This window comes from Apodemus sylvaticus, chromosome 12 (genome assembly GCF_947179515.1).
Source record: "Apodemus sylvaticus chromosome 12, mApoSyl1.1, whole genome shotgun sequence".
NCBI classification, from domain to species: Eukaryota; Metazoa; Chordata; class Mammalia; order Rodentia; family Muridae; genus Apodemus; species Apodemus sylvaticus.
Window position 1 is genome coordinate 82,150,846 of NC_067483.1, and position 26,662 is coordinate 82,177,507.

At 37.8% G+C, this 26,662-nt stretch overlaps 1 protein-coding gene across 1 annotated transcript in view; it reads left to right on the forward strand.

Annotated features, from left to right (window-relative positions):
* Positions 1-26,662, forward strand: part of Fmn2 (formin 2) — a 339,622-nt gene that overhangs the window by 244,986 nt on the left and 67,974 nt on the right. The window contains exon 15 of the mRNA XM_052201126.1: positions 23,037-23,088. Within this exon, the coding sequence (XP_052057086.1) occupies positions 23,037-23,088 (52 nt within the window). The remainder of the gene's footprint in view (positions 1-23,036; positions 23,089-26,662) is intronic.

Here is a 26,662-nt window from a genome sequence, read left to right on the forward strand (position 1 = left end):
TTTCCTTCTTCACAGTTTTGAAGTTCTTGTCATACAGATCTTTCACATGTTTGGTAAGAGTCACCCCAAGGTACTTTATACTGTTTGTGGCTATTGTGAAGGGGGTCATTTCCCTAATTTCTTTCTCAGCCTGCTTATCATTTGAGTATAGGAAGGCTACTGATTTGCTTGAGTTGATTTTATAACCAGCCACTTTGCTGAAGTTGTTTATCAGCACTAGGAGATCTCTAGTGGAGTTTTTTAGGCCACTTAGGTAGACTATCATATCATCTGCAAATAATGATAGTTTGACTTCTTCCTTTCCAATTTGTATCCCTTTGACCTCCTTATGCTGTCTAATTGCCCGAGCTAGTACCTCAAGTACAAAATTGAAAAGATAAGGAGAAAGTGGGCAGCCCTATCTAGTCCCTGATTTTAGTGGGATTGCTTCAAGTTTCTCTCTATTTAACTTGATGCTGGCTACCGGTTTGCTATATATTGCTTTTACTATGTTTAGGTATGGGCCTTGAATTCCTGTTCTTTCCAAGACTTTAAGCATGAAAGGATGCTGAATTTTGTCAAATGCTTTTTCAGCATTCAATGAAATGACCATGTGGTTTTTTTTTCTTTGAGTTTGTTTATATAGTGGATTGCATTGATGGATTTCCGTATATTGAACCATCCCTGCATCCCTGGAATAGAGCCTACTCGATCATGGTTGATCATCGTTTTTATGTGTTCTTGGATTCGGTTGGCAAGAATTTTATTGAGTATTTTTGCATCGATGTTCATAAGGGAAATTGGTCTGAAGTTCTCTTTCTTTGTTGGATATTTGTGTGGTTTTGGTATCAGCGTAACTGTGGCTTCAGGAAGGAATTGGGTAGTGTTTCTTCTGTTTCTATTTTGTGGAATAGTTTGAAGAGTATTGGTGTTAGGTCTTCTTTGAAGGTCTGATAGAATTCTGTACTGAAGCCATCTGGTCCTGTGCTTTTTTTGGTTGTAAGGCTTTCTATGGCCCCTTCTATTTCTTTAGGGGTTATGGGACTGTTTAGATTATCTATTTGGTCGTGATTTAATTTGGTATTTGGTATCTGTCTAGGAAATTGTCCATTTCCTCCAGATCCTCCAGTTGTTTTAAGTATAGGCTTTTGTAGTAGGATCTGATGATTTTTTGAATTTCCTCAGTTTCTGTTGTTATATCCCCCTTTTCATTTCTAATTTTGTTAATTTGGATACTTTCTCTGTGCTCTTTGGTCAGTCTGGCTAAGGCTTTATCTATCTTGTTGATTTTCTCAAAGAACCAGCTCCTGGATTCGTTGATTCTTTGTATGGTTCTCTTTGTTTCCACTTGACTGATTTCAGCCCTGAGTTTGATGATTTCCTGTCTTCTACTCCTCCTGCGTGAATTGGCTTCTTTTTATTCCAGGGCCTTCAGGTATGTCTTTAAGCTGCTAGTGTATGCATTCTCCATTTTCTTTTGGGAGGCACTCAGGGCTATGAGTTTTCCTCTTAGCACTGCTTTCATTGTGTCCCAGAGATTTAGGTATGTTGTGCCTTCATTTTCATTAAATTCTAAAAAGTCTCTGATATCTTTCTTTATTTCTTCTTTGGCCAAGGTGTCATTGAGTAAAGTATTGTTCAGTCTCCATGTGTATGTGGGCTTTCTGTTGTTTATGTTACTATTGAAGACCACTCTTACTCCATAGTGATCTGATAGGAGGCATGGGATTAGTTCAATCTTTTGAGGTCTGTCTTGTGACCAATTATATGATCAGTTTTGAAGAAGGTACCTTGAGGTGCTGAGAAAAAGGTATATTCTTTTGTTTTAGGGTGAAATTTTCTATAAATATCAGTCAAGTCCAATTGGACCAAAGCTTCAATTAGTTTTATTGTGTCTCTGTTTAGTTTCTGTTTTCCTTATTGGTCCATTGAGGAGAGTGGAGTGTTGAAGTCACCCACAATTATTGTGTTAGGTGCAATGTGTGCCTTGAGCTTTAGTAAAGTTTCTTTTACGAATCAGTGTGCCCTTGCATTTGGCGCATAGATGTTCAGAATTGAAAGTTCTTCTTGGTGGATTTTTCCTTTGACCAGCAAGAAGTGTCCTTCTGTATCTCTTTTGATGACTTTAGGTTGAAAATCAATTTTATCTGATATTAGAATGGCTACTCCGGATTGTTTCCTGAGACCATTGGCTTGTAAAATTGTCTTCCAGCCTTTTACTCTAAGGTAGTTTTTGCCTTTGACATTGAGGTGTGTTTCCTGTATGCAGCAAAATGTAGGGTCCTGTTTCCTTATCCAGTCTATTAGTCTATGTCTTTTTATTGGGGAGTTGGGTCCATTGACATTAAGAGATATTAAGGAATAGTGATTATTACTTCCTGTCATTTTGATGTTATTTTTATATTTGAGTGGTTATCTTCTTTTGGGTTTGATGAAAGAAGGTAACTATCTTGCTTTTTCCAGGGTGTTGTTTCCCTCCTTGTATTGGACTTTTCCTCCTGTTATTCTTTGTAGAGCTGGGTTTGTAGAAAGATATTGTGTACATTTGGTTTTGTCATGGAATATCTTGGTTTCTCCATCTATTGTGATTGAGAGTTTTGCTGGGTTTAGTAGTCTTGGCTGACATTTGTGTTCTCTTAGAGTCTACATGAGATCTGCCCAGGATCATCTAGCTTTCATGGTCTCTGGTGAGAAGTCTGGTGTGATTCTGATAGGTCTTTCTTTATATGTTACTTGGCCCTTTTCTCTTGCTGCCTTTAATATTCTTTCTTTGTTTAGTACATTTGGGGTTTTGATTATTGTGTGACAGGAGATATTTCAGTTCAGGTCCAGTCTGGAGTTCTGTAGGCTTCTTGTATATTCATGGGCATCTCTCTCTTTAAGTTGGGAAAGTTTTCTTCCATAATTTTGTTGAAGATATTTGCTGGCCCTTTCAGCTGTAAATCTTCACTCTCATCTATACCTATAATCCTTAGATTTGGTCTTCTCATTGTGTCCTGCATTTCCTGGATGTTCTGGCATACAAGCTTTTTGCATTTTGCATTTTCTTTGACTGTTGAATCCATGGCTTCTATGCTATCTTTGGCATCTGAGATTCTTTCTTTTATCTCTTGTATTCTGTTGTTGATATTTGCATCTATGGCCCCTGATTTCTTCTCAAGGTTTTCTATCTCCAAAGTTGTCTCTCTTTGTGATTTCTTAGTTGTTTCTACTTCCGATTTTAGATCCTGGATGGTTTTGCTTAGCTACTTTACTTGCTTGTTTGCGTTTTCCTGTAATTCTTTAAGAGATTTTTGTGTTTCCTCTTTCGTGACTTCTGCTCTTTGACTCACTTTCTCCTGCATTTCTTTAAGGTTTTTTGTTTTTTGTTTTTTTTTTTTGTTTGTTTGTTTGTTTCTTCTTTATTGGCTTCTATCTCTTGAGCCTTATTCTCCTTAATTTCTTTAAGTGATTTTTGTGTTTCCATTATATGGGTTTCTAGCTTATTCATGTTCCCCTGTATTTCTTTAAGAGATTCATTTATGTCCTTTTTGTGTTCTTCTAGCAGCATCATGAACAGTGAATTTAAATCCAAATCTTGTTTTTCTGGTGTGTTTTTGTAACCAGGACTTGATGATGTTGGAGAGTTTGGTTCAGACGCTGCCATATTGCCTAGATTTCTGTTAGTAGAGCTCCTGCATTTGCCCTTTGCCATCTTGTTATTTCTGGCATTAGTTGGTCTTGTCTCTGGCTGGTATTTGTGCCTCCTGTGAGGCTGTAAGGCTATTTCTGCAACACTGGATGGCTGGGTTTCCCGTTACATATTGCTGATGTGCTGTCCTCCTCTTGGGTGCCCTTGGAGCCCTAGTGTGCCTTGCCCCAGGTTGTTTGTGTGAACCAGGTGGTGTCCATTTGCTCCTTCAGTGAGTGCTGATGGTCTATGCTGCGGGACCTTTTCCGAGTGCTGGTCACTCTTCTGGGCTGCTGATCTCCCAACTGGGTTGGTGCAGACAAGGCTAGCTTAGCTGCTGAGGCCCTGAGTCTAGGCAAAAGCCTGGCAGGCTAAGGCCTGAGCAAAGTTCCCCTCGGGCTATGACTGTTAATTGGTTCTGTCAGGTGGCCAGGATGATGGCCTGCCTTTGCTCCCTGAAAGTGCTGGGAGAGCCTGCTAGGCTAATAACCTCCTGGCTGGGTTTGCACACCAATGCCCCCCCCCAACAGCCCTGGGCCTGGGTGCAGGCCAACGAACTTCGGGCTTAGACCCCTGGGATGTTGGCCTTGGGTTATATTTGCGTACCTCAGTCTGTCTGATTTCTCTGGTGCCCGAGATTCAAGATGGCGGAGAGACTCTAGTAACTGACTGGCAGGAGGCAGAGTTCTGATGTAGCTTATGTGGTGTGATAGTTGCTGTAAATCTGCCACTGCTTGCAGCCCGACTGGCCAGCGAAGGTCAGTGGTAGAGGGCGCAAGACCTGCCTGGACCCTGTCACCTTGGTTCCACTGCTGATAGCCCTTCTGCTGGACCAGCTGCTGCTGCCGCTGCCACCACCCTTAGCTTCAGTTTTTAAATCCTAATTGATCTATAAAATGCTATTCTAGTCGTGTTCAGGTTTGAGTTGTCCGGGATGTGTGCTGTCGACCTGATGATATACATGCCTGTCTAAACCTTTAGCTGATTTTCTATTGACATGCCTGCCATTTTACTACCATGCTATTGGGAAATATTTGTATAATTTTGCTATAGAAACCTGGTCAGTAATATTCTTGTAAATACTTCTTTTCCTATCACATTTCTGTTTATTATTTGTAAACAAAACTGTTGGATTCTCTGTTATGATATATACTAACCTGTTCTTGCTAATATCATTTTGTCTTTAAAAAAATGTTCCTGTAAGGGGCCAGCATGAGAACTAGAGTTTGAATCTCCAGCACCTACAAAAATCACGGAGTGAGAATGTAATCCTAATACAGAGAGGCAATAGAGACAGGAAGATCCCTAGAGCTTATTGGCTTGTCAGCTATCCAGTCTACAAATTTAAGTTCATTGAAAAACTTGATCTCAAAAACTAAGGCTATGGTGAAGTTATTGAGGAAATTAACACACACACACACACACACACACACACACACACACACACACACACACGGGTGGGTGGGGGGAGGGGGAAGGGAGGCACCAGAGAGAGACAGAGACAGAAAGACAGAGAGCCTTATTCATTTGTTAAGATATAGGTTTTCATTTTGAGAGATTTGCTTTCATGTTTAATCTGTCAATTTATTTAAATTTATGTTCATCTGTGGTCTGAGATAGAAATCTGATTTTTGTGTCCTATGATGTTATTTGTTTGGTTCCATGTGATATGCATGCCATCTTTTCTTTGTTAATAATGCAGTTTCATCTCTGACATGCAGTCTGTTCTCACACCTTTCTCTAGACTGTCAAGTTTATTCCCATCTTTTTTTCTCAAGTCAAAACTTGTTGCTACCATATTTACTGTGAAACAAGGAAAGGCTTAGCATGTATATCCATCTTAGTAATTTAGTTTCCTGTAAAATTTGAAAAACACAATGTCAATTTCCCTATTCAGATCTGGACAGTTTCATAAATATCTATATAGATCATTCTGGGGAGAACCAACATCCCTATGGTACGGTATCGATGTTTTCATCATGTAAATACATTAAACAGTTCAAGGATTATATTCTATTTATTTACTTGTATCCGTGTGTGTGTGTGTGTGTGTGTGTGTGTGTGTGTGTGTGTGTGTGAGTGGAGGGTTGTGTATTCAAGTACATCCTTGTATGGAACTATAGGTATATTTGAGGCCAGAGGCCATTACCATGTGTCTTCCTTAATAGCTCTCTTACTTATTTTTTGTTACAAAACTAGAACTGAGTCATCTAGGCTAAATCTGCCTCTCTCCACCATTCCATATGTTGAGACATACACACTACTCCATCCATCCATTGGGTGAGTTTTGGGGATCCTCACACATTTGGAGCAATTCCTTTGGAAGTAACTCATTCCCCATCCCCTTGTGTATATACCTGCTAATGTATAACTTTGGTCTTTACCCTTCATTTGTTAGGTGGCATGGTATTACGGTGTTTGAATTTATTCACAGCTGAACTATTACTATAGTCAATCATATTAGTGCATCTATTTCCTAGCTACCTTTTGCATATGTATGGCTTCCAAATCTAAAATTCACTCTTTTAGCAGGTCTCCTCTGTATCATGTGATATTGCTTATCCTCTGCATAGCATATGTGAGTTATCTGAGCTTAATCTTCCTTTGGAACTTCATAAGTTTGTACCATTTGCCGTTCATTTCCCTATACCATTTGCCCTTTCTAGTCTTCTGTTTCAGTGTATTTGAGGACTTGAGGGAATTGGCTTTGCTATTTTTAGATTCCACATGTTCGTGACATCATACAATATTTTTCTTTCTGTTAACACAATTCTTTAACAAAGTCTGATGTTGCTATTTTTGCTTCCCTTTAAGCAATAAAAATCTGCAGACTCTTAACGTTAATCTGACCTATTTATATGTCATTCTTTTGCAAGGATTTCACGTTATTGTATGTTTGTCGTGATTCCTAAAATAGAGAATTATCATTGTTTGAAGTATTCAGTTTTTGGTCTCAGTTTAGCAGTCCTGTTTCCTTTACTTGATCTTTCCTGGTCTGACACCTATTTGCTCAGGTTACTTTTTTCTGGTCCGATGTCTGCCTTTTAAAGGCCACTCTACAGTGAACTTAGGACCGTAAACTGCTCCTGTCTGTGTAAAACCTTATTGATAGAACAGTTGCTTTCTCAGATGTAGATATGCTAATCATGATACGTTGGGTCCAAGGTCAATAATTCCTTTCAGTAGTCTGGAAGCCCCGACTCTTCTCTTCCCTGGTGAATTGTCAGAAACTTGGGTTCAGTTTTTGTTGCTTTGTTTTTGGTCTGAATTTGCTCTAGGGCACTTTTCCTGTTTTCTATTTCTCTTTATGTTTGTTTTGGATAATCATCAGGAGGCTCTACCGACCAAGAATTATTTTAAAATAAGACCTTTGCTTGCACGTTAGTACACCACTTTGCATGCTGTAGCCCAGTGCACTGTGAGGGTTCACCTCTGTAACAGAATTTCCCTTCCCTTCAGAGCTGCTGCAGGGGTAGCACGTATCCTCAACGTCTAATTCCTGAGGGCTGGTCCTTTGCCATTTCTTGGATACCTTGGAGGGTTCAAGCCTGTTCATCTTTTCATTTTTCCTGGTTGTCCATGCAAGGAAAAATTGTAAGAGTCAGTGTTCACCCTGGGAAATGTTGCCCTACACCTCTTTGGAATTCTGCTCCTTTTTGTTTTCATAACCTCAGATTTTTTCCCCTTGTTTTCTACATACAGATTCAAATTCAGTTATGAATTAATTTTCATTTTATTTTATTCTAGTGTGTGTGTGTGTGTGTGTGTGTGTGTGTGTATCCTAAAGGTCTACCTTATTTGTTTCTTCTGTAATATTGGAATATATTTAAAATAACTTGTATCAAGGGGTACTTCCAACTGACTCTATTTCATTGTAAAGGGGCTCATAAACTTATTTGCTAATTTCTGTGCTGACCAGCCATTTTCCTAATATATAACTGTATCTATTTCTCAGCATGTATATTTAGTTGTATATAGTAATGTTGAACTGCTGGATCCACAGAGTCTCCTTCACAATGCCTTATAGTCCCTAGTTTTACTTAACCCTTTAGTCTGCTCCACTCTAGTCTTTTTTTTTTATTCTAAACTCTTTTTTATTTTCTATATTCTTTGTTTACATTCCAAATATTTTTCCTTTCCCGGTTCCTCCCTCCCCCTAAGCCCCATAAGCCCTCTTCCCTCTGTCAGTTCCCCAATCAACCCCCTCCCACTCCTTTGTCCTGGCAATTCCCTACAATGCTGCATCAAGCCTTTCCAGGACCCGGGCTCTCACCTTCCTTCTTCTTGGAAATAAATTGATATGTGGGTTGTGTTTTGGGTATTCTGAGCTTCTGGGCTAATATCCCCTCATCAGTGACTGCATTCCATGTGTGTTCTTTTGTGAATGAGTTATCTCACTTAGTATGATGTTTTCCAGTTCAAACAATTTGCCTATGAATTTCATGAATTCGTTGTTTTTAATTGCTGAGTAGTATTCCATTGTGTAAATGTACCACATTTTCTGTATCCATCCACTGAGGTACATCTGGGTTCTTTCCAGCTTCTGGCTATTATAAACAAGGCTGCTGTGAAATAGTGGAGCATATGTCCTTATTGCATGCTGGGGAATCCTCTGGGTATATGCCCAGGAGTGGTATAGTAGGGTCCTCCAGAAGTGTCATGCCCAGTATTCTGAGGAACCGCCAGACTGATTTCTAGAGTGGTTGTACCAGCTTTCAATTTCACCAGCAGTGGAGGACTTTTCCTCTTTCTCCACATCATTGCCAACACCTGCTGTCTCCTGAGTTTTTAATCTTAGCCATTCTGACTGGTGTGAAGTGAAATCTCAGGGTTGTTTTGATTTGCATTTCCCTAATGACTAATGAACATTTCTTAAGGTGCTTCTCAGCCATTTGAAGTTCTTCAGGTGAAAATTCTTTGTTTAGCTCTGTACCCCATTTTTAACAGGGTTATTTGGTTTTCTGGAGTCTAACTTCTTGAGTTCTTTATATATATTCGATATTAGACCTCTGTCAGATGTAGGGTTGGTTGGTGAAGATCTTTTCCCAATTTGTTGGTTGTTGATTTGTCCTTTTGACAGTGTCCTTTGCCTTACAGAAACTTTGTAATTTTATGAGGTCCCATTTGTTAATTCTTGATCTTAAAGCATAAGCTATTGGTCTTCTATTCAGGAATTTTCCCCCTGTGCCCATGTTTTCAAGGGTCTTCCCGATTTTCTTTTCTGTTAGTGTCAGTGTGTCTGGTATTATGTGGAGATCCTTGATCCACTTGGAGTTGAGCTTAGTACAAGGAGATAAGAATGGATCAATTCGCATGTTTCTGCATGCTATCCTCCAATTGAACCAGCACCATTTGTTGAAAAGGCTATCTTTTTTCCACTGGATATTTTCAGCTCCTTTGTCGAAGATCAAGTGACCATACGTGTGTGGGTTCATTTCTGGGTCTTTGATCCTACTCCATTGATCCACCTGCCTGTCACTGTACCAATACCATGCAGTTTTTACCATTATTGCTCTGTAGTACAGCTTGAGGTCTGGGATATTGATTCCCCCAGAAGTTCTTTTATTATTGAGAATAGTTTTAGCTATCCTGGGTTTTTTGTTATACTAGATGAATTTGAGAATTGCTCTTTCTAGCTCTATGAAGAACTGAGTTGGGATTTTGATGGGGATTGAGTTGAATCTGTAGATTGCTTTTGGCAAGATGGACATTTTAACTATATTAATCCTGCCAACCCACGAGCATGGAAGAATTTTCCACTTTCTGAGGTCTTCAATTTCCTTCTTCAGAGACCTGAAGTTCTTGTCATACAGATCTTTCATTTGTTTGGTTAGAGTCACACCAAGATACTTTATATTGTTTGTGACTATTGTGAAGGGTTTCATTTCCCTAATTTCTTTCTCAGCCTGCTTATCCTTTGAGTATAGGAAGGCTACTGATTTGCTTGAGTTGATTTTATAACCAGCCACTTTGCTGAAGTTGTTTATCAGCTGTAGGAGTTCTCTGGTGAACTTTTTTGGGTCACTTAAGTAGACTATCATATCATCTGCAAATACTGATAATTTGACTTCCTCTTTTCCAATTTGTATCCCTTTGACCTCCTTATGTTGTCTAATTGCTCTAGCTAGTACCTCAAGTACTATATTGAAAAGATATGGAAAGAGGGGGCAGCCTTGTCCAGTCCCTGATTTTAGTGGGATTGCTTCAAGTTTCTCTCCATTTAGTTTGATGTTGCCTACAGATTCGCTGTATATTGTTTTTACTGTTTAGGTATGGGCCTTAAATTCCTGTTCTTTCCAAGACTTTTAGCATAAAAGGATGCTGAATTTTGTCAAATGCTTTTTCAGCATCTAATGAAATGACCATGTGGTTTTTTTTTCTTTGAGTTTGTTTATGTAGTGGATAGCATTGATGGATTTCCTTATATTGAACCATCCCTGCATCCTTGGGATGAAGCCTACTTGATCATGGTGAATAATTGTTTTGATGTGTTCTTGGATTCAATTGGCAAGAATTTTATTGAGTATTTTTGTGTCAATATTCATAAGGGATGTTGGCCTGGAGTTATCCTTCTTTGTTGGATCTTTGTGTGGTTTTGGTATCAGTGCAATTGTGGTTTCATAGAACGAGTTGGGTAGAGTTCCTTCTGCTTCTATTTTGTGTAATAGTTTGAAGAGTATTGGTGTTAGGTCTTTTTTGAAGGTCTGATAGAATTCTGCACTAAAACCATCTGGTCCTGTGCTATTTTTGGTTGGAAGATGTTCTATGACCCCTTTTATTTTTATTTAGGGGTTATGGGACTGTTTAGTTGATCTATTTGATCCTGATTTAATTTTGGTATTTGGTATCTGTCTAGGAAATTGTCGATTTCCTTCAGATTTTCCAGTTTTGCTGTGTATAGACTTTTGTAATAGGACTGATGATTTTTTGAATTTCCTCCGTTTCTGTTGTTATATCTCCCTTTTCATTTCTAATGTTGTTAATTTAGATACTGCCTCTGTGCCTTTGGTTAGTCTGGCTTAGGGTTTATCTATCTTGTTGATTTTCTCAAAGAACCAGCTCCTGGTTTCGTTTATTCTTTGTATGGTTCTCTTTATTTCTGCTTCATTGATTTCAGCCCTGAGTTTGATGATTTCCTGTCTTCTACTCCTCCTGGGTAAATTAGCTTCTTTTTGTTCCAGGGCTTCCAGGTGTGCCACTGCTAGGGTATGCTCTCTCCATTTTCTTTTTGGAGGCACTCAGGGCTATGAGTTTTCCACTTACCACTGCTTTCATTGTGTCCCATAAATTTGGGCATGTTGTGCCTTCATTTTCATTACATTCTAAAAAAGTCTTTGATTTCTTTCTTTATTTCTTCTTTGGTCAAGGTATCATTGAGTAGAGTATTGTTCAGCCTCCATGTGTATGTGGGCTTTCTGTTGTTTATGTTACTATTGAAGGCCACTCTTATTCCATAGTGATCTTATAGGAAGTATGGGATTATTTTGATCTTCTTATATTTGTTGAGGTCTGTCTTGTGACCAATTATATGGTCGATTTTGGAGAAGGTACCATGAGCTGCTGAGAAAAAGATACATTCTTTTGCTTTAGGATGAGATGTTTTATATATATATATATATATATATACATATATATATATATATGTATATATATATATATATATATAAACATATATTTATCTTAAATCCAATTGGTCCAATGCTTCAATTAGTTTCGCTGTGTCCCTGTTTAGTTTCTGGTTTTTTTTGATCTGTCCATTGAGGAGAGTGGAGTGTTGAAGTTGCCCACAATTATTGTGTTAGGTTCAATGTGTGCTTTGAGCTTTAGTAAAGTTTCTTTTACGAATGAAGGTGCCCTTGCATTTGGAGCATAGATGTTCAGAATGGAGATTTCTTCTTGGTGGATTTTTCCTTTGACCAGTAAGAAGTGTCCCTCCTGGGCATCTCTCTTTAGGTTAGGGAAGTTTTCTTTGATAATTTTATTGAAGATATTTTCTGGCCCTTTAAGTTGTAAATCTTCACTCTTATCTATGCCTATAATCCTTACATTTGGTCTTCTCATTGTGTCCTGGATTTCCTGGATGTTTTGGGTTACAAGCTTTTTGCATTTTGCATTTTCTTTGACTGTTGAGTCAATGGTTTCTAAGGTATCTTTGGCATCTGACATTCTTCTATCTCTTGTTTTCTGTTGTTGATATTTGCATCTATGGCCTCTGATTTCTTCCCCAGGTTTTCTATCTCCAAACTTGTCTCCCTTTGTGATTTTTTAGTTGTTTCTACTTCTGTTTTTAGATCCTGGATGCTTTTGCTCAGTTCCTTCACTTGTTTGTTTGTGTTTTCCTATAATTCTTTAAGAGATTTTTGTGTTTCCTCTTTCATGACTTCTGCCTGTTGACCCAAGTTCTTCTCTATTTCTTTAAGTGATTTTTGCATTTCCTCTTTATTGGCTTCTATTATTTGACCCATATTCTCCTGAATTTATTTAAATGATTTTTGTGTTTCCCTTGTAAGAATTTCTACCTTTGCATACATTTTCTCCTGTATTTCTTTAAGAGATTTATTTATGTACTTATTGTGCTCTTTTAACAGCATCATGACCAGTGATTTTAACTCCAAATATTGTTTTTCTTGCGTGTTGGGGTATCCAGGACTTGCTCTTGTGGGAGAATTGGGTTCAGATGCTGCCATATTGCCTTGATTTCTGTTAGTAACATTCCTACATTTGCCTTTTGCCCTCTGGTTGTCTCTGATATTAGTTGGTCTTGTTGTCACTGGCTGGTGTTTGAACCTCCTGTGAGCCTTTAAGACTTTCTGCACTGCTAGATGACTGGGTTTCCCCTGGCACAAATTGCCGATATGCTGACCTCCTCTTGGGTGCAGTTGGAGCCCTGGTGTGTCTTGCCCCAAGCAATGTTATACTTGGGTTGTCTCTGTGAACCTGGTGCTGCCTGTCTGTTCAGTCAGGGAGCAAAAATGGCAGATGATGTGGGGACCTTTTCCAAGTGTTGATCACTCTGCAGGGCAAATACCCCAGACAAGGTTGGCACACAGATGGCCCACAGAGATACCCAGGCCCAGGGTGCAGGCAAAAGCCTGACATGGTCAGATCCAAGGGATATTAGACTTGGGCTATGTCTGTGTACCTGGTGCTGTCTGTTAGATCTGTCTGGCATCTTCACTCTAGTCTTAAAGCATGAACTTTCCCAGCCCAAAGGAATCTCTTGCCTTTAAGATACCAGTCATGTAACTTGGGGCCTTTTCTTTGTTACCAGATACTGGCATTATGTCATTGTCTAATCATAAATGACTTTCCTCTAACCTGTAGTCATCTGTTAAATGTTAGTCATAATTAGTATGGATGTTAATTTTAATGTATCCAAAATTTATGTTTAGATTGTCATCCATGTGTCCTCCATGTGATATAATTAATGTATAAATAATAGAATGTTTTTGTGATTAAGTCTACCCATGTCTGGGTCTGCCATGAATTTCTGAACAAACAGACTCTTTGCTCTTATAGCAGAAAGCTAGATACATTTTATTTTTATTTTTTTAATGTTGGCTTTTTATAGTTATATATTTTATGGCTATGTATGTGTACCATACATGTGCAACAGAAGCATGAAAGCTTACAAAAGAGTATTGGATCCCTTAAAACAGGAGTTGTAGGCAGGCAAGTGTGAACCACCATATGAGTGCTGTAAACTGAAATCAGTTCTTCTGTAAGAGCAGCGAATACTCTTATCTGCTGAGCCATCTCTCCCACCCTAAGTATTTTCTGTTCTTCTTCTTTTCCCACCTGTCTCTTCTGCATCATGGCCCTTAACCCTCTATTTCCAGAAGGTCAATTCATTCTCCTCCCAGGAAAGTAACTTTACAAGGATGTGTGCAGAGAACCCACCCACCCTGAGCTTTTACATTCCTTCTTTTATTACCATTATATTGTGTCATCAGCCTATCAGTTCCTATGAAAAGAGAGCCGGAATCACTACTTACCATCACTCAAACCCTTTGTTCCCTTCAGTTTTCTCTCTCTTTTCTCTTGGAAATAACAGATTTAGCTTTGTGTATTTTGAATCTCTCACGCTGGATGCGAGCATAATTAGAATTAGTTTGTCTTCCTGTTGAATTACCTCTTCAAGAAAGTGCTTGCTGTTTTTTCTCCTCTCAAATCTAATTCATCTAATTTAGCCATGTCAGCTTTATTGTGATTAGTGTTTGTACAGTGCTGTTTTTATCCACTGACTTTCAATCTAATCTAAGTACATGTCTGTATCTTAAGTAGATTTCCACTAGACAGCACATAGCTGAAAATTTTCACTTTAACAATCTCCTGTCTACCCCAACCCCTAGTACTGCTTTTTCAGTTGGAATATTTAGACCATTAGTTTAATTAAAAACATGATTGCATTAATATGTCATCTTTATATATGTATATTCTATATAATGTTTTCTGCCTTCCTTTATTATTTTTAGTATTTCATATTTTCATATTAGCTAATTTACTCTACATCTTTGACTTATATTTTCAGGATTGTTCTCATGTTCTGTTTAATTCATCACTATCATCATCATTTTGTCATTGGTACAAAGATCTGACAATGGTAATCATCTATTTCTCCTGTAATTTTTGCTATTGTCCTTTAGTTGTATACATATTATAACAAAGTAATATCTTACTCCTAATTTTCAGGCAGCTATTTAGAAAAAGTATACTTTGTATTCATGTTCAGATCTTTTCCTTTGTTTATTTAGATGTAAGGTTTCCTTTTCTTTAACCCTTTCCAGAGTGTGGATTTCTAAGTGCAAAATTATCATTGTCGCATGAGAATGCTTGTAAAAGTTTGTGTGGATTCTATTTTTGAACAGTTGGGCTAGGCAGCTTTCTCTTAATGTGACAAAAGACCTGAAGTGACCCATTGGAGCAGAGGAATGCTTTATTTTGATTAATGGCTTCTGAGGTTTCATTCCAAGGTCATGTTGGCCCTGTTGTTTTGGGAGTGTTTGGCAGAAAAAGGCAGCATGCCTCCTGTAATTGAGAGGCAAAAGAAAAAAAAACAAAGAAGGAGGGGGTGGGCAAAGGACATTATGGATAGAGAAAAAGGAGGAATAATTTTTGCCCCAGTATCTGATATCTCCTTCAAGGGCAAAACCTAATGACCCCATCTCTCTTCAATAGGCCTCCCCTTAAAACTACTACCATCTGTCAGTAGAGTGGCAGTTTGGGAACCAAGCCTTTAAGCCTTTAAGAAACAGTAAGTCATAGATACTGTGTGTGTGTGTGTGTGTGTGTGTGTGTGTGTGTGTGTGTGTGTGTCTGTGTGTCTGTGTGTGTGTGTGTCTGTGTGTCTGTGTGTGTGTGTGCGCGTTTATACACAGTGTTATAATTTATTCTCCTCTGCTTTCAGTTTTCTGATGGGAAACCAATATGAGTTTCCTATTGCTGCTGTAACATATCACCACCTATCTGATGGCTTAATAGAACATTCAGATACCCTAATTGCAGTAGAGGTTGGTGGTAGTATTTGCAGGGTTATATTCTTGCTGGAATTGTAAAATACAATCCATTTCTTTGCCTTATGCAAATTCCTCTAGAGAATATTTGGCTTTGTTTGGGTATATCATTTAAATATGCTACATGATTCACTTGGATGCCTTTTATTTAATACCTCTTTTCAAGAGCTACATAGGCAAATCCAAAGTAAATATCACTATGAATCTATGACTGTGATGTCTCACCTTCTGCAGACTCTTATGAAGGCTCTATACCTATCCTCTGTAGGGCTTTTCAGGCTTCAGATTTTCACTTTAACCTTGAAGGACCTTAGAAGGTGGGGATGAGATTTTTTCTATATTTTTAATTTTATCTGTTTTAGTAGATCATTGCTTGGATTTCCCTGTAGTTCCCTGTAGACACATGCCACTTAATACTCAGCAAAACTCCAAGAGACCTTGAGAACAATTTCTGCTTTTATGAAAGGTTTATTGCCTTTCCGGATCTCTGCCCCTTGACTTGCAGCCACTTTCTCCTCTCTAGAGTCCCATCTGTATCTGCTGCACTCCCCCAAGATTACTTGCTTCTGTGAGCTGCTACTTCTAAGGCACACAGTCTGCAAACTGACTTTCAGAAAGAAATGTAGAGGCTTGGGAGGAGAGCTCTGTGACAGGAGCTTATCACCCCTGCGCTGTCCATACGCTAGTGATGAAAACTATTGTCTCCTGCATTTTATCTACTTTCCCAGGTGATTAGAAGTAGGCAAAACTCAGGCCCAGGACAGTCCAGTAGTGCATGACTTCTTTAAAAGTGCATCTCTCTACTTTAGACTGGGCACAAATATGTTTGTTTCCTTCACTCTATTTTTGTTTGTTTGCTTTGTTTTGTGTGTGTGTGTGTGTGTGTGTGTGTGTGTGTGTGTGTGTATGCATGCTATTACACCATAGGTAGCTGTCTGCACCTGTTCCCCAACAAGACTTTTTTTAACTCCTATTCCTTATTATCCTTCCCACCTTCTCTCCTAATGCATTCCTACTTGACACCTTGAGTGTTTGCTTGAGAGCCTTGTGTTTTTAACCCTTTTCTATGTACATTCACCAGTCTATGTCTTAGTCTGCCTAGGACTTTATCATTGTATTCAAAACCCAAATGCCTTTGTTTTCTGATCATTTGTATTTTTCTCAGTGGGCAAGCAAGAGTCTCATTTGGCTGTGCTCACGAGTGACAGTGTTACAGCTTCAGCATCCATGGACATGGATTTTTAGCCTGCCTTTTTTATGTATGATTTACTTCTAATACCTTGTGTGACATTCCCCCCTTTTAATTTGTAGACTATAAATGGAAGTAAAGTGCCTTTCTCATTGTGATTTATTATTGTGGGCTATTACATCTAAAATCAGCCTGGTAATCTGTATGTGAACTGTAATACCCTAGCATGTCTACTGTTGTCATTTAATTAAGTGACTGTAATTTCTCTCCTGTTGATTATTTTCTTCATGCAAAAGACTTTGCAAATATATAAGTACAGAAGCCCAAACAAATGATCCACAAAACATAAAAGATACACAAGTATTTATTAAAATATTGGAGTGTTCATTTAAGTGGCTTGATTTCTAGGATTGAAATACCCTCGCCTTCACACATTGTTTTGTTAAGTAATATTAGGACAAGGAGAAAACCCACTGAGGAAGCTTTTATGATTTTCAGATTATTATTTCCAGCTGCTTTAAATTTTGATGTTTCAGAGTCACCAGTCAGACTTAGTGAATATTGCTTTTAACTTGAAAGCTTGGCTCTAAGATAAGTGTGTTCACAGTCTTAACATGAAATTTATATTGATTTGAGTTCCATGGACAAGTATTTTAAAGTCAGCCTGGTATCAGTGCATATTCTAGACTGCTTTGATAGCATGACTGTTTCTCAGCAAATGAAGAAAATGGAATAGCCCTGGGTATGCCTTCATTTTTATGACATTAGTAGATGTTGACCAGAAATTTCCAAAGTGGATAAATGCAGTAACATATGGCTTCCAGGTATATTTTGTTTAAAAATAGTCTTGAGAATTGTTCCAGTTGTAAATAGATAACTCTTTCTTAGAGCAATTTTTGCAAAGGGTTCAGCATGTGTGTGCGCTGAATATTTTCCTAGGTCTTTTGCACGCTGAATTTTCAAATTAAGATTTGCAAAGGAATTTCACAAAGATGAGTCTATCCATTCAGATGAGTCTATCAGACTGGATACTAACCATGGATGACTTTGCTTTTCTTTGAGTTTTGCTATAAGCCACTTGTATCACATTTTTGATGTATGCATTATTTTTTTGATTGTATGTTTCTTGGGTTTTTTAATAATAAACATTAACGTGCTATGTTTATACATGATTCTCTCTATAGGAACCAATGGTACATATTTTTACAAGCCCTCAGTACTAAAAGGTAGCCATGAATTACTGCAAAGGCCAGTAATTTCCAGATACTTTCCAGATAGAGGCTTTCTTCCTCCTACACTAGTCTACAATGTATGTTTCATCCAAAAAGCATTAGCAGCATTGGAGGGGTGGATGAAGTGCAGGGGCACTTGGGTCTTCCTTTCTCCGCCGAAGGAATGATACTCTCAGAATCATTCAGCCTGACATGTCTAACCTTCCCAAATTTACTTGACTTTTAGTACATTGTCAAAAGAAGGAGTGTCTTAGAAGTCACAAAAGCAAAGCAATATATTTGCAGTTAAGTGACAACCTCAAATGACTCAGAGGATAGGCTGTGCATCTGTCTAAATGAATGAGCCACACTGGCTGCACTTAAAAGAGATCCAAATGCACATTCATAGCTAATTATAAACAAAAACTAGTTAACACTTTAAATAAAAGGAAAAATAGCACAAAGATTTAGAGCCTAGACAAGTAGATGAAAGGGACCCGAGTTGCCTTCCATCTGATATTACTCAGAGGCAACTCTGTCTCCAATTACCTGAGAAGATGTGGTATTCCCTCATGAAAGCCGAAGATCAGAAAGGGCGTCCGTTCCGTGCCTCTGCTTACTCAGTCGTTTGGAACAAGGTCAGCAGAAAGACCTTACATTGCCAAAGAGTCTGGAGCCAGACCGAGACCAGAGACACAAATCACAGGGTCAGAAGACTAACTTAGTAGGGCAGCAACCCCCAGGAATAATTTGAGGGGCCAGAGATTTGCCTGGGCATGACACATCAGGGCTGCCTGAGAAGATGTCATCAGCCGGGCTAGCTTTAGCAACTCATATGCTCAGTGACAGAGCCATCAAATCTTTGGTAGAATCAGACTAAGAGGACAGTCTTGCACCTTCTTACTAAAATAAATGAATGCAAGTAAAACTGAACAATGAAGGCTACCTTCTAAGAAGCTTAGTGGGGCCTTTTTGTTTGTTCCTTGCAGTCCTGCCAATTTCTCTGCTCTAAATTGCAGATCTCTACCACTTAAATGTAAAGGCTAAACAATAATAGCCATTGTTAGGTTTAATAATATCTATGGTCCAACTCACCTCTGAGGATCCACGGTTGACTGACCAACTTTCCTAGCTTCCATTTCTTCTTACAGTATTATGTCTATTAGAATGATAGTTGTTGATGCTCTCTGGAGATCATCTATTCAAACCAGGCCCTTCTTTGTGATTTTTCTTAAACTCCATCAGCCCTCTTTGCTCCCAGGTCAGTACTGAATTAACTAATTTCTTTCTCTCTGAACCAACTCAGTGAAAAAGAAAATTCCACTCCAGTCTCATGCAGAAAGATTGTGCCATTAAAGTAAGGGTCACAGTTGTTAAAGTCTACCACAGTCTAGTCCTAAACTAGAATTTAAACCAGATTTGTGTAACTTAATGGTACGCAAGATCTAAACACTGGCAATAGAAGAATCTGGAAGCTGAAGGGAAAAGACACTGGACAAAGTTCGGGTGACTTTCCTGGTAACAACTGAACAAGTGGCTTCTCCTGGAGACGTGAACTGGGGAGGGGATGTTGAGCAATGGTTAGTGTTCACCAACCATTATGCACACACTTTATGTCCAGCCTGGCCAAAAACACCACCAGGAAGGCTGTGGCAGAGGGAACCTAGGTAATTTTTTGACATCTTAGGCCATTGCAAAACTATCCAACCTAGCCTTTGTGCCATTTTAAGTGTTCCTTTGGCTTTCCTGTACAAACTTGATCTAGAATCATGGTAAGTTTGGTTTGTTTGTTTGTGGTGCTACTTATTAAGACTTTATGTATACTAGGCAAGTGCTATGCCACAGAGATATAGTCCCTAATCAGTTTAGAAATGACCAGGGTGCTGTCACATCATCATAGGTATTAACAAAGAAATGAGGTACTTCTTCTGAAGAATAGGGGTTGAAATCATACATGAATTCTGAAATATAAGTATTTTCTTCTCCATTCTTTTATATTATTCATTGAACATAGTGTAATCATAATCTTTTGTTGATAGCTGATTATATATATATATATATATATATATATATATATATATAAGAAATTACTACCCAGAAGAACCTGGACTTTTATAACACTTCACTGAATCATGTTCCCCATTCAAAATTACCTACACATAATTTGTTTATATTTTACTTAAATATGTACATGGGTGCATGTGTGCATGTGTGCATGCCTGCCTTCCTGCCTACCTGTGTTGAGGTCCAGGGACAATTTAGCAGAGTCTGCTCTTTCCTTTCATCTTTACATGGCTCCTGGAAATCAAACTCAAGTCACCAGGCTTGTACAGTAAAGCACCCCCAGCCACGGAGCCACCTCACTAGCCTATAACAAGTCATTTTTATTTCAGAAAAAAAAAAATAGCCCTGGAAACGTAAAGACTCAGAGAGCAGGTTTGTGGTACATGTAGAAAGTTATCTTAATTTCTATGTCACCTTTAACAAAGACTTAACGAGTCTCTGCAGATGCAACTGTGCTAAGATTTCGATAACTGCATGAAAAGATTGTGCCCTGCCCCTCTCTGAAGGTAGATTTTTACTGTTCACAATGACATTTTTTTTTATTGCAGTTTGCATGGTTCATCTTCAGTACCCCAAACAGGCAAAGCTTGCTGTGTCACCGAGTTAGCATCAAAATCTATGTTCACATCACAGAGTAACCCTTTGTTTTATACCATTACCATACTCTGATTTTTTTTTTTAAAAAGTGGCCCAAAAGGGGGACTCTGGCAGCAAATCATTGGTTATCTGTTTCTGTAAAGCCCTATGCAAGATAATGTATTCACTCAAACTTTTAAGGCTTTTTGTTATGTTGAACAAACAAAAGATTGCCCTACCATTCAGCTATCCCCTGCTCTTGGGTTTGAGACAAGTCTCCCAGTGTAGGTCAGATCGGCCTCAACTTTTGATTCTGGACCTGCAGTTTACCACCTATGTTCTAGGATAACAGACCTGTGTCATCATGTGTCACTCTCAGAATGGTTTCTTCTTCTTCAGATTTCAATACAAAAGAAAATCTGTCCTGGCTCCTTGCATTGTTGACTCTACATTCAAAGTTGAAATTTGGCCTTTAATGCACTTCCTTTGATCTCTAATTTGACTGTTTATCAAAGCTGATTAGAGTTTCAATATACAAATCCCTGTAGCTTGAAAATCACGTGAAAATAATGGATAGTAGAGAAGTCCCAAGCATTGCCTGTTATTCTAATTTGACTTTATTATTGTAGCATGGTTATTAGGTTTGGTAAGGGGATCTGTTTTTATGTTTTATTTCTTTGGTGTGGATCAATCTCCTGCCACATTGGATTAAAGTGGTTTTGGTTTTAATTTTTTTAAGCCAACTTTCTCAGGCACTGAAACAAGAGCTGGGTTAGTAGACATCAAAAGGAATTATTACTGTGAGCTAGCAAGACTCACTTTATTCCACTTACCATGATTTAGGGGCATAACATTTTGAAAAGCTGCAAGAATATATTTTCTGCATCTTGATATCACATCAAAACATTATAAAACAGTGGTTGACTCACTTAAAGATTTTTCAGATCTTCAATAACCAAACTTAAGACATTTACTTCACATATACTGGTCATTATAGACATTGTGCTAAATAATTTGCATATGCTGACAAGTGAATTTGATTGGTAAATGTCATGTGATTCACATTAATCTGATGGGAATTAAAGAAGTTCTTAAGAGTATCCATTTCATGTGTTTTTGGTTTCATAAATCATTTACTTGAATCTTCTCAGCTAGTATAGAAATTATTCCCATCAATTTCCAACAACACTTTTAATCTGTGTATTTTTCAAGAAAACAAGCAAACTGTCCTATGTTAAAGTAGTGCTCATTTGATCTGCCTTTGTTATTTCTTCTGGAAGGCGCTTTATGTTATTCTAGAACTGTTTTCTGAAGCAAATCACATTTTATTTCAGGCATGCTCAAGGTAGATTTTAATGACAGTATGTTCATACTAGAGCCTTTCTGAGTACAATATCTAATGTATATCCCAGTCTTTCAAGTGGTTAATGATTGACCTGTAAATACATGTAAATAATCTAAAGTATAAAAAAGGAGAAGGAAAGGAGAAAACAAAAACTCCTGCTGCCAACTCAAATAATCACTGTTAAATTCTGACATCCATGGAGGAAAGTATTGGCCTGACATGTGTCAGGACAGTGGACATGCAGTGCAGACCTTACAGAGCAGTCTTAAAATTATAAAACATTAACCAGGTCAAGCTGCACTGTTGTGTTTAAGCAGTGAGAGAGACACTTAACAATACCCAAAGGATTATGGGTTTTATTTGATCAACACTGCCAATTTTTTTATGACTATAGAGTTTATTAAGTTACCCTTCATGTCTTTGCCTTCTGATTCTTCAAATGGCCCCAAGTGTGACACAATGGGGAAGGTTTATAAATGGACAACTTCTTTATCTACTATCTATGCATTTTTTTTTATCATGTGTACATCACTTTTTGTGAGAGAGGTATTATGAAGGTTGTGATATTTTTCTGTATTGTCTTATAGTTTGATGATATTCTAGCAGTGGGCAGGTAACAACCATGCAACTGTTAGTTTGTGAAGTCATAACAAATGTTTTGCCATCCCTTAGAGTAGACTGAAAATAATGTGTATCTTCTTTAATGTCTCTGAAACATTTATGCCAAATATAGATGCACGAAGAGGAAGAGAGGAGAGTTGTAGAATATTTAGGGAACTTCTTGGAATGAAGATGAAAGTTGCTGCCGTATATTTTAGTTTTGGAGTATCTATGTGACTTATAAGCAATATGAAATCTTCATTCCACCATACTAAATCTGATATGTGACTTCCTGTCAGATATCTTTATTTTTAGAGAACAACATAAAGCAAAAACATGTAAGTTTGAAGATCCATTATAGACTACTTCCCTGGTATAGGGAAGGCCCTAGATTTGAGCTGTAGCACTGACAATAATATTATAGCAAAAAAGTGGGTGAATTATAATGTCACCCTTTCAAAACAGATCATATTCAGTCACTTAAGATATGACCTGAAGAGTAGGGCTACAAAGAGTTTAGAAGTGTGTCTGCTTCATTTGTTTTAATTTCCAACTTTGTATTTGAACCTATGTGCTTGTTTAGGACCCTGCACACCCAATATAACTATGAAAGTAGTGTTTCCATTCCTTAGGGTACTGTGTAAAAAAATTATTCATAACCTAAAACTTTTGGTTGGTTATGTAAAAATCCTGTCTTCTCACATATTAGTGTCAATTTAATCAAATTTAACTATTTCTACCATATCACTAAAATTAACAGGGTTAAGATAATATTTTGTTGGAGAACATTAGAATTCATAATCAAATCAGCTCTGTGTTGCTTAGATTGTATACTCTATGAGATGTTAGAGCCCTGTACCTATTTCACATCTTTTTCTTGCATTTTCAGCTAAAATTGACCAAGAGTCACAAGAGACTGCCCTGACAGAGACTCATAAATGGTAAGACATCACTTTCCTTTAGTATGATATTCCTTTTCAGAAGAGCCAGTTATTGGTTGCAGTGTTCTTTTGATTGTTTTGTTCTGTTTGTTCGTTTTTGTTACCTTCAAGCATAAAATTGGAATCTAATGCAGGAGTGTACTTTAAGGCCACAGTGAATTTCTGAAGTCACAAAGACACACAATTCTGTTGTATACTAACTTGTAATAAACAGTGCTGCCTTTTCCCAATGGGATTCAGAAGTAAGGAAAACAAAGACTACACAAGATAAGGAGAACATAGATTTTGTTTTGTTTCACTTACTATTTTTGTTAGCACACAAAATAATAGGTCTTGTTATGATATCTTCCTTATATGACATCTCTTTGGACTTCCCTTATATTAACTCGTCATCATCCTGGTCATCTCTCTGATTTTACTCTTCTGTATGTAGTAATTTTGCTCACTCTTACTTTTACTTTCTAAGTTTGAAATATACCATTCCATGATTTTCTGGCTTTTAGGGTTTGTGTCACACAGTATATGATTATTCTAATGTGTTTGTCTTTCTATGTTGGTACTTTTCTATGACATCTTTTCTTTCTTTTGTACTTTGGGTATCTTGCTTGTAAAGTGTCATAGAGAAGTTCTGTCATCATGTCCATTTAGGATTGTAAAAGCTTCTTCTGATTGGATTCCCACTTCTTTCCCTAAATTTGGGAAATTTTCTGTCTGTGCTACTGAATAGGTTCTCAATGACTTTAGTGTTTATCACAGTTCTTACTTTTATTTTCTGTCTTGATTGTGTCCCAAGGTTATTAAAGTTGTCATCATGGTTATGGTCATTGACTTTTTTTTTCTTGATATTTGATGCCACATTCCTCAACCTTGTTGTTCCTTAACAGTCTTATTCTTTATTCTGATAGGTTGAATCTATTTGATAATTCTTCACATTTTTTCTGTATTTTATTTAATTCCTTTGTTTTTACTATACTATTTTTTTAAATTAAAGTTTTTACTGATATTTTAAATTAAAAATTTAAAAATAATAAAAGAATTTGAATAATATTAAATTCTTGATGATTCTCTTTGGAGCTATAAAAGTTTCATCATACTTCAGACTTTCTATTTTTGGATTATCTCTCCATGTCTTGGATTGATTATGTCTGTTTATCTGCTTATTTTTGATTTCTTTGAGGTCATAGGTGACTTTGACTCTTTCGATTTTTATACCCGTTGATCCACTTAGCTTTTCTAACTGAGTAGCTGAAGAGTTAAAACATTTTAGTTGTGCTTCATTGCTTTTCATGTCTGTGCTACACTTTCTGTCGCTCTTGTCCACGTATTCCTCCTGTGCTATTTGAGGGATCTTTGGCTTGAATCACCATCTCTTTGAAGCTCAGTTTGCAGCAGAGGAAAAGAGAACAACACTGGTTTTACTTGAGGCTTCCCTGTGATCTTCTTGTCTTCTTGTTCTAAGCAATTTTCGCTTCTCTTCCCTCTCCCTTTTGGACCTTCAAAGCTCTCCCTATCTGTGTATTTTTTTTTCCTTATCCTTATCACTCTTCTTTGCCCAAACCATGGAGGCAACTTCTAATTCACCATCTTACTCAGACATCCTCAGGAAACTTGTTTCAAGAATCAAAGTTGAAAAGTTTAGTGATAGGAAATTTCCATTTCAGTTTTCAAAAGAATCCCACAGAGGAATCCATGAGCTTCCTTGAGTGACCTGTACTTTTAGAATGAGGGTTTGCAGTCAGGGTCATAGTTAGGAAAAAATTCCTCAGGAATCTCCAGTTCTCTGTCTTCGCTGTGTCTTCCTCTCTGCGCTTAGTCATTCTCTAGGAGAAAACAATTTTTTTCTTGTCTGTGAAAACCTCTGACTAATAAAGAGAAAGGCAAGGAAAATTCATCTATAGATAGAGAAGAGGGGATAAAGGGGAGGGAGGGGAAAAGAGAGAAAGAGAAATGAGATGGGGGAGGGTGATGCATATAAGCAAGAGGCTGGGAGAGAGTGACTTCTAAAACAGGGTCACATGCTTGCAGAAGCTAGCAAGTCTAAAATTAACTAGGCAAACCCAGAGGAGCTGGTGTTTCAACCTCGAGGCTAACATCAGTCTGGAGACAGAATTTCTTCCTGCTTGGTGGAGACAGAATTCCTTCCTGCTTCTCAGCATAAGGGCTTCAGCTGATGCCATGGTGCCCAGCTATGTATAAAGAGAACTATGTTTTTCCTAAAGTCCAGTGAAGGAAGTGTTAACCACATCTCAAACCTGCCTTCATAACAAATAGGCTGGTATCTCAATCCCTACTAGATATAATAACCCACCCAAGGAAATACTATAACTAGTGATCACACTCAGAAGAGACTCCAAGTATTCTTAGGGAAAGCATTTTATTGAATAAATTCCTTGTCATTCCTTTACTGGACAAGTTCTTAATAGTCTCTGTGCTAGTAGAACACACTGAGCAGCTCCTGAGTTGATATCAGATACTGTGCTAGGTAAACTGATTAAAGAATTGTCAAGTGCTAAGGAAGCAAAAGCTGAAATGAAGACATAAAGTGTATCAATCACAAATTCAATGGGTTGTAAATACTTATGATAAAATGCTTAGTTAGTACTACAGCAATTGTGATGATTTAAAATGAAATTTAGTGATGGATTTATCTGAAAAAATTGACATTCTCCCCCACAAAATGTTTCTTTGTGCCATTTCCCCATCAATACTATGTAGGGTAGACAGTGATCAATCCAGCCTACTGCTCTGTGAAGAATGACAACATAACCCTTCTAGGGGCCTTTGATTTTGACATAGGTTTCTTACTTGCCATAGCTCTATACCTTAAACTAGTATTAAAACTGTCAGTCAATAGTATTTACTTTGTTAAAGAGAACTGAATGACATGATTTCTAATAGATGCTTTAGCACTTGGTAAGTGATTGATAGTTGTTAGCTTCTGTGTTACTGTTGTATTATTATCATCATCAGAGACTAAAAAAAATGTATGGTAGTAGGGCGGAGGGGGTAGGACACTTGTTGAGGTGCTTGCTTCATGAATTTGCAGAGTTTGGCTCCCTAGGGACCATGTAGAAAGCTCATCATGGCACTGCACACCTACTGTTCCAGTGCTGAGAATGCAGATAGGAGGATCTCTTGAGCTTACAGGCCAGCTCATCCTGATAAATGGCTGACTTTCAGGTCCAGCAAGAGACCTGAAATGTAAGGTGGAAAATTATATAGAAAAATACCTAAATGTTAACCTCCAGTTTCCATATAAACATACAGATACACACACACACATACACACACATCAATATGATTGTATAAATAGACCACAGACAGGAAAACAAAGGGCTAGGGCCTGTGCCCTTTGGATTCTTGTTGCAAATGTCATTCTGAAAGAAGTGAGCTACTGTCTTTTTGTTCTGCTTAAGAGAAGTGGCAGTATTTGGAAGAGGACTGGGAGAATTTCAAATCCAAAGATTTGTCAATAAAAAATAAAGTGGAGGTCTTGGCATAGAAACACTCAGGAACATTCTTGTATCCCATGATGCAGCATAATACACAACAGCCAACCTATCAAAAGTTCAAC